Genomic DNA, 8,292 nt, shown 5'->3' with positions numbered 1-8,292 from the left:
CTAAGGGCTCGTTCGTGGGAGACGTGGCCAAGGACCTGGGGCTGGAGCTGCCGGCACTCCGCGACCGCGGCGTCCGAGTCGTCTCCGAAGGCAAAACACAGTATTTCTACCTGCACGGAAAGACGGGCCATTTGGTGACGGTGGAGAGAATAGACAGGGAGCAGTTGTGCCGGTTAGTGAAGAAATGTGCGCTGCGATGTGAAGTGATAGTAGACGGGGATATGCAGGTTTACGACATCGAAGTGGAAATCACGGACATTAACGACAATACGCCCAGCTTCCGACAAGCAGAAAAAGAACTGAGAATGAGCGAGTTAACAGCCCCCGGGTCGCGGTTTCCCCTCGCCGAGGCTCACGACCCGGACACGGGCCCGAATTCCCTGCAACGCTACGAGCTGAGCGGCGACGAGCACTTCTCGCTGGCCGTGCAGGCGGGTCCCGGCGGGGATCAGCGTCCCGAGCTGGTGCTGGCGAAGGCGCTGGACCGTGAGGAGGCGGCGTTTTACGAGCTGGTGCTGAGGGCGAGCGATGGCGGAGAGCCGGCGAGGACGGGCACGGCTCGGATCCGCGTGGTCGTGCTGGACGCCAACGACAACGCGCCCGTGTTCAGCCAGGCAGAGTACACGGTGCGTGTGCCCGAGGACGTGCCCGTGGGCTCCGTCCTCGTCACCCTCACTGCCTCTGATGCTGACGAGGGTCTGAATGGACACGTGAAGTACATTTTCCATGAAATTTCAGACCGGGCGTCAGAACTTTTCCAGCTGGACTCAGAGACCGGAGAAATATCTCTAAAAGACAATTTGGACTTTGAGGAAGTATCCACACACGAATTAGAGGTGCAGGCAGTCGACGGAGGAGAGCTTTTCGATACAGCGAAAGTCGTGATCACGGTGACAGACGTCAACGACAATGCCCCCGAAATTTCGGTGCGATCGTCTCTGAGTGAGATATCGGAGGACGCGCCTCCGGGGACGGTAGTGTCACTGCTGCACGTGCAGGACAGGGACTCGGGGGTGAACGGCCAGGTGCGGTGCTCGCTGGACGAGGGTGTCCCGTTCCGGCTGCAAAGCTCGCAGGGAAGCTACTACCGCGTGGTGACATCGGGAGAGCTGGACCGCGAAGCAATGTCGGAGTACAACCTGACCGTGCGGGCGGTGGACGGCGGGTCGCCAGCTAAGGACAGCAGCGCGGTGCTGGCACTGCGGGTGCTGGACGTGAACGACAACGCGCCCGTGTTCGCGGAGCCGCGCTACAGAGCCCGGCTGGCCGAGAACAACGCGGCGGGAGCGCTGGTGCTGACGGTGCGAGCGTCGGACGCGGACTGGGGACAGAACGCGCGCGTGCGGTACCGGTTGTCGGAGGGGCGGGTGCGGGGCTCTCCGCTGTCGTCCTACGTGTCGGTGCAGGCGGAGACGGGCGCGCTGTACGCGCTGCGCTCGTTCGACTACGAGGAGGTGCGCGAGGTGCGGCTGTGGGTGTGGGCGGAGGACGGCGGAGCGCCGGCGCTGAGCAGCAACGTGTCAGTGCTGCTGGAGATCGTGGACGAGAACGACAACGCGCCGCAGGTGCTGTACCCGCCGGCGGCGGCTCCGTCTGCGGCGGTCTCGGGCTGGTCGGGTGTGGAGCTGGCGCCGCGGTCGTCGGAGCCCGGGGCGCTGGTGGCCAAGGTGGTGGCGGTGGATGCGGACGCGGGGCAGAACGCGTGGCTGTCGTACGAGCTGGCCAAGGCGACGGAGCCGGGGCTGTTCCGCGTGGGGCTGCACAGCGGCGAGGTGCGCACGGCGCGCTTCCCGCTGGCCCGCGACGCTGCGCGCCAGAGCCTGGTGGTGGTGGTGAAGGACCACGGGCGGCCGGCGCTGTCGGCCACGGCCACGCTGACGGTGGTGCTGGCCGAGAGCGTGGCCGAGCTGCTCTCGGAGCTGGGCAGCGCGGCGGCGGCGCCGGCCGAGCCGGCCGCCAGCCTCACGCGCTGGCTGGTGCTGGCCGTGGCGGCCGTGTCCTGCCTCTTCTTCGCCTTCTTGCTGCTGCTGCTGGCGCTGCGCCTGCGGCACTGGCGGCGCTCTCAGCTGCAGGCGGCGTCGGGCAGCGCCGCCTTGCGCGGTGTCCCGGCCTCTCACTTCGTGGGTATCGACGGTGTCCGCGCCTTCCTGCAGTCCTACTCGCACGAGGTGTCGCTCACCGCCGACTCACGCAAGAGCCAACTCCGCTTGTCAGCGGGGAGCTGCTGCGACACCCTCCCTGCCCGTCCGCTTCCCGACGAGCCCGCGCCGCTGCTTGGGAAGGATCCTGGCGCTCCCACGGTGAGTTCTTCCCAGGAACCTTTCTCAGCGCCGCTTATTTTCCTGTGCTGATTCTCTGATCTTTCTCCAGTGGTTTTTCTTTTCCGTATTCTGTGCGGGGAGCTGTGGGACAGGGAAGGCAAAGCCTGGCTCAGCCCGAGCTGGGTGCTGGTGCTTCTTGTTCTTGGTATGGAAACATGGCGTGATTGCTCAGGTGCTCGACGGGTGGGGAGAAGGAAGGAGAGATAGTTCTGCCGGCAAAACTTTCATTGCAGAGGTGTTTTGCGTTTGACGTCCTCGCTGTGTTTCACACACACGTTGCCCAGTGACCCAGTCTTTTCTGGTGGTCTGTGCCTGGTTTTCTTTCACACCTTGATCTTTCTTAAGTGGCATGAGCAGAAAATTTGTCTTCATCTTAATGTAGTGATGTAAACATATGCAATGAACACTTTGTGAGTATTGAAGTGTTGGAAGGATGCTCAGTGCAGCTGTGCCTGAGTGGCTCATGAAGGATACAAGTGACATGGTTGCTCCTTTCTTTGTCCATTTTCTATCTGCGGGATCTGACTTTTTTCTTCCTAAAGAATGTTTGCTAGACGTGTTATTCCAGCTCTCTAGGGGGTGTTGGAAATTTCCTCTCATGTGTTGTAAGTTGTTATGTCCTTAATTAACAGCTGTGCTTCTAACAAGTAGATTTGGAAGTTACCAATTTTGTGACACTACTACAAAGCTCCCTCTTCCTTCCCCCTGAGAGGGGATGACAATTCTCTGATACTTTTCCTTGTAAGAAGTAGCCTTGGAAGTGCCAGCAAGCCTCTGTGGTTCTGTGTCTAAGAACTGTTATATGAAACGCCATTTTGCCATCTATTTGTCCTTGTTGGTTGTACAAAGCTTTCCCCAGCCTTGAGCAACCTTCGATGTTTGCAATGGCTCCTGCTCATATAAAAAATATCTGCTGCTGTTTTGGCAGTTTTAAAATTGGTGGGAATGTAGGGGATGGGAGGGTATATTTGTAATAAATTTCTGTTTTGTGGGCTTGTTCTTTGAAGTATGTGCCAGGAAGTTACTCATTGTATGCACTATGTCTGATAGAGCTTTTCTGTGAATGGTACTTTTTTGGTGTAGATATAAAGGCTGCATAAAGAGTTGCAGTTACATATCTGCAAAATTGCCCATGTGCATGATGGAGTCGTTTGACTTGTACTCATGACTGAGTCTTGAACCAACCAGCTAGATACTAGTCTTATAAACCCACAACTGATGACATACTCGGAGCTGCAAAGTTATGGTACCATGACATTCCCATTTTCTTATTCTTGCCTTGTTTTGTCTCCTTTTCTAAACCTCCGTCTCAATCTGGCTGTTGGTAGATAGCTCTTCTAGTGGTCATTCTGGGGGAGCAGTTTCCATCCATTCCATGAAGGTGTTCTGATTCCAAGACAAAGATTTTGATGTAATTGTTTCACTAAAACACAAAGGAATTAAACTCTTCATTGTCAGCTTTTAGTCTACGTGTAGTCAAGAACAGGATATGGTGTTTGGTGCTACATAAGGTTGTTAATGCAGAACAAGGAGGGTGAGAGGCTGGCTTGGTATCAGGAGCATGAGTGTGTCAAAAAGCTTTATTTTTCTGGTGCCAAGGCCTGTGTCACTCATAATGTGAGGCTGGCTCCTTGTCCTGAAAAGGCAGTGGAAGTCCTCTGATAAGACAACATTTGCATAACAAGTCTGCATGTGAAATGATGGTATACGGGTAGAATGGCTGAGGGGCTGTTGAAGGGCACAAGAGACAGGGGCTGCGCCTTTCTCTGTTCTTTGCCCAGCTGTATTATCGGGCAATACAAATTTCATCTTCCCAGAGAACCTTGGTTGAAGACATGTTACTCAATGGACGGGGAGCCCTGGAAAGTACTTTTTGCATGTTTGCAGGTTGTGATGTTTTTAACTGACAGCAAATGCCATAACGAGAGCTTTGGGAGGAGCCAAGTGATTATTCATTCCCTATGCAAAACCTGAATTATGTACCTACTCTAATAGACATTGATCAAGAAAAGCATGCTACAATCATTTTGATTTTGCATGTGTTCACTTCTCCCTGTTCTTGTGGTAATAATTTGAAGGTGGGCAGTTGTCTCTGATAGTGTGTGGGAGATCAGATCTGTTATGTTTTCCTGCCTGTCCCATGCAATGCCTTTGATGTTTACAGCTGTAAAAGATAGACTTTAATAGAGGTATTTCCTTTAAATATCACTAAAAGAAACGCACTTGCTTATTATGGAGAGATAGTGAGAAGTCAGATATTATCCATGGTAAGGAAAAATTGTGCAACTTTTGGTGGAGTCTGTCTGCAAATGAGGATGATCAAGGACAGTGGTGCAAGTTGTGAAGAGTTTGAAGAGTCTTGGGGTGTCGTGTGTGAGAAGGTACTGGTGGAAACATGGCCTGTGATGTGTTGATTCTCAGGGTTTATTGCAGATCTACAGCAAATGAGTTTGCAGGTGTTTTATTTTTTGATATCACACTTCTCAAAATTCCTGTGCAAACTATGGGTTCATCAGTTTGCTTTCCTGTTGCATGATCCTTTTTTAGCATAGACGTAGAGTTTATATTAAGCTTTAAGAGTCGTGTATCTTCCAAATTGCCATGTGCTGAAGTAGGATGATGGTGTCTTTGCATTAATACTTCGATGTCTGAGTCTTTATTGGAGCTGCATATCGCTTATGCACATGCAAATATTTTACATTGCTTCCAAGTAGTGTGATGAGGAGAGAAACTTCTCTCCATGCATCCATGTTGGGATCCTTTCTCACAGTTATGTGTTGAACTTCTCTTTCACTGCTATCTGTCTGCAAATGTAGCATTCCTTTTGTGTGACATTTGGGCAGGGTGAGAAACTGCCTGTACATAAGGTAAAAGTTTACTGTGGTATAATTTGAAATAAAAACTTCAGATGCATACTTCAGCCTCCTCAGAACTGTAGATGTGAGCAGAAAGAATGAGAAGCTAAAAAGGGAATCTGTTGCATTTTCTCAGAAGAATAACCTGGAGAAAATGCCCTATGATAAGTCCTTTAAACTTACAGCATTATATTGCTGGGAGAAAAATTTGAGTTACTGGTGTCATGTCTTGGTTCAGCACATATTTAGGTTCACCTGATTTATTTATTATTTTTTTCTCTACAAAGCTTGTCTTGTGTGCAATGCTAGTAAAGGTGAAGGTGGTTTCTTAGGGTGTAGAGTGAGATGCAGCAACTCTACATAATTGGGTTGGAAAAAGTGCTGCTTCATTGTCCGATTCCCAGAGGAGCCCCAAGTCCTAAGTATAAGCACAGCTTCTCATGTCAGGCTGTAATGAAATATTCCCGAGTGGGAGTAAGAGAGCGGCAGACTGCAGGGTGATCCAGAGCAGCCTCTGGAGTGCAGGGGAAAAGTAACAAAGTCCAGAGGAAGGGCCAGCCTGGAGTACAACTGTCTTTGAATAAGCATCTTCATCTCTGCTTTGTGCTATTACTCAGGATTTGGGAAATTAATGTGGCTTGATGTCAATCCAGTCTGATAGTTCAGATCTGCTGAAAGGCTGAGGGAAATGTAATTCAGGAACAGCGACTTCAAAAAGTTGTGCAAATGGTGGGGGAGATTGCGCTTGCAGACTGATGGACACATAAATAATCCTAGCGATAGAAGAGCCACAGAAGAAGTCTTAATTCTACCCGGAAGCAACTCCGAGAAGATGATGGAAAAGCTCTTCTCGAGAGCAACCGAGGCTGGAAATCATCGCTGTCGGGACCCGATGGCAGCTCCCTGACGTCCGTGCAGTCTCCACGAGGTGACCGTGGGAAAAGCCGGGCAGGCATCGCTCGGCATCGCTCGGTGCCTGCAGTGCCGGGAGGAGGCTGCGGGCGCCGCTGTTGACCGAGGGGAAGAGAGAGGAAGGCCGGAGCGACGCCGGCAGCCCCGCCTGCTGCGTCCCGGCTCGCTCGCTCGCTGGTTGTCTCGGCGGCCGGGCGGTCTGCAAGCGTCCCCTCGGTGCGGAGCCGTGCGGTAGCGAGGCGGAGGGGACGCCGTCAGAAGCCGGGAGAGGCGATACGGGCAGGGAGACAGTGCAGCAGCAGGAGGAAGGGAAAGAGACAGAACAGCGGTCGGTGGTGGGGAGCTGTCTGCGGAGGTGCAGGGTCCCGGCAGAGATGGGCGCGGCGGGAAGGCGCTGGGGCCGGCGGGAACGAGCGCTTCTGTGGACCGTTCTGGTGTCGGCGTGGGACGCGGCATGGGGGCAGCTCCGCTACACGGTTCCCGAGGAACTACCTAAGGGCTCGTTCGTGAGCGACGTTGCCAAGGACCTGGGGATGGACTTGACGGCGCTTCGTGACCTCGGCGTTCGAATAGCCTCTGAAGGTAGGACGCAGTACTTCGCTCTGCAGGGGAAAACAGGCCATTTGGTGACGGCGGAGAGATTAGATAGGGAGCAGCTGTGCGAGAGCGTGCAGCAATGCCTGCTGCGCTGTGAGGTGATAGTGGAAGGGGAAATGAAGTTTTATGAAATCGAAGTGGAAATCACGGACATTAATGACAACGCGCCCAGCTTCCGACAAGCAGAAAAGGACCTGCGGATGAGCGAGACGACAGCCCCGGGGTCGCGGTTTCTCCTGGCCGAAGCTTACGACCCGGACTCGGGTACGAATTCCCTGCAGCACTACGAGCTGAGCGGCGACGAGCACTTCTCGCTGACCGTGCAGGAGGGTCCCGGCGGCAGTCAGCGTCCCGAGCTGGTGCTGACGAAGGCGCTGGACCGGGAGGAGGCTGCGTTTCACGAGCTGGTGCTGAAGGCTATCGACGGCGGAGAGCCTGAGCGGACGGGCACGGCTCGGATCCGCGTGGCCGTGCTGGACGCCAACGACAACGCGCCCGTGTTCAGCCAGGAGGAGTACACGGTGCGTGTGGCCGAGGACGTGCCCGTGGGCTCTGTCCTCGTTACCCTCACGGCCTCCGATGCCGACGAGGGTCTGAACGGACACGTGAAGTACATTTTCCATAAAATTTCAGACCGGGCGTCGGAACTTTTTCATTTGGACTCTGAGACGGGAGAAATATCGCTGAAGGACAGTTTGGACTTCGAAAAACTCTCCATACATGAACTGCAGGTGCAAGCACTCGATGGAGGAGAGCTATTCGATACAGCGAAAGTCGTGATCACGGTGACAGATGTCAACGACAATGCCCCCGAAATTTCGGTGCGATCTGCACTGAGGGAAATCTCAGAGGATACACCGCCAGGCACTGTGGTGGCCCTGCTGCACGTGCAGGACAGGGACTCGGGGCAGAACGGCCAGGTGCGGTGCTCGCTGGACGAGGGCGTCCCGTTCCGGCTGCAAAGCTCGCAGGGCAGCTACTACCGCGTGGTGACATCGTGGGAGCTGGACCGCGAGAAGGTGTCGGAGTACAACCTAACGGTGCAGGCAGTGGACGGCGGGTCTCCGGCGCTGCAGAGCAGCGCGGTTCTGGCACTGGGGGTGCTGGACGTGAACGACAACGCGCCCGTGTTCGCAGAGCCGCGCTACAGAGCCCGGCTGGCCGAGAACAACGCGGCGGGAGCGCTGCTGCTGACGGTGCGGGCTTCAGACGCGGACTGGGGACAGAACGCGCGCGTGCGGTACCGGCTGCCGGAGGGGCGGGTGCGGGGCTCTCCGCTCTCGTCCTACGTGTCGGTGCAGGCGGAGACGGGCGCGCTGTACGCGCTGCGCTCGTTCGACTACGAGGAGGTGCGCGAGGTGCGGCTGTGGGTGTGGGCGGAGGACGGCGGAGCGCCGGCGCTGAGCAGCAACGTGTCAGTGCTGCTGGAGATCGTGGACGAGAACGACAACGCGCCGCAGGTGCTGTACCCGCCGCAGGCGGCGGCGCCTTCGGCAGCGGTGTCGGGCTGGTCTGGCGTGGAGTTGGCGCCGCGGTCGGCGGAGCCCGGGGCGCTGGTGGCCAAGGTGGTGGCGGTGGACGCGGACGCGGGGCAGAACGCGTGGCTG

At 55.4% G+C, this 8,292-nt stretch overlaps 2 protein-coding genes across 5 annotated transcripts in view; both read left to right on the top strand.

Annotated features, from left to right (window-relative positions):
- LOC115945986 (uncharacterized) overlaps positions 1-6,323 on the top strand; it is a 12,566-nt gene extending 6,243 nt beyond the window's left edge. Inside the window, 2 exon segments of the mRNA XM_034066650.1 lie at positions 6-2,300; positions 6,105-6,323. Of these exon segments, the coding sequence (XP_033922541.1) occupies positions 6-2,300; positions 6,105-6,323 (2,514 nt within the window).
- Positions 1-8,292, top strand: part of LOC101878504 (protocadherin gamma-C5) — an 88,519-nt gene that overhangs the window by 36,047 nt on the left and 44,180 nt on the right. The window contains exon 1 of one of the 4 annotated variants that reach the window (XM_034066654.1): positions 6,316-8,145. The exons of the other annotated variants lie outside the window; for them this stretch is intronic. Coding sequence (XP_033922545.1) covers positions 6,463-8,145 — 1,683 coding nt within the window. The 5' untranslated portion in view covers positions 6,316-6,462. Of the gene's footprint in view, positions 1-6,315; positions 8,146-8,292 lie in introns of those variants that run through there. 4 annotated transcript variants of the gene reach the window in all.

Source organism: Melopsittacus undulatus, chromosome 10 (assembly GCF_012275295.1).
Source record: "Melopsittacus undulatus isolate bMelUnd1 chromosome 10, bMelUnd1.mat.Z, whole genome shotgun sequence".
NCBI classification, from domain to species: Eukaryota; Metazoa; Chordata; class Aves; order Psittaciformes; family Psittaculidae; genus Melopsittacus; species Melopsittacus undulatus.
Note: the sequence above shows the minus strand (reverse complement) of the source record. Positions and strands in the feature narration are given on the sequence as shown.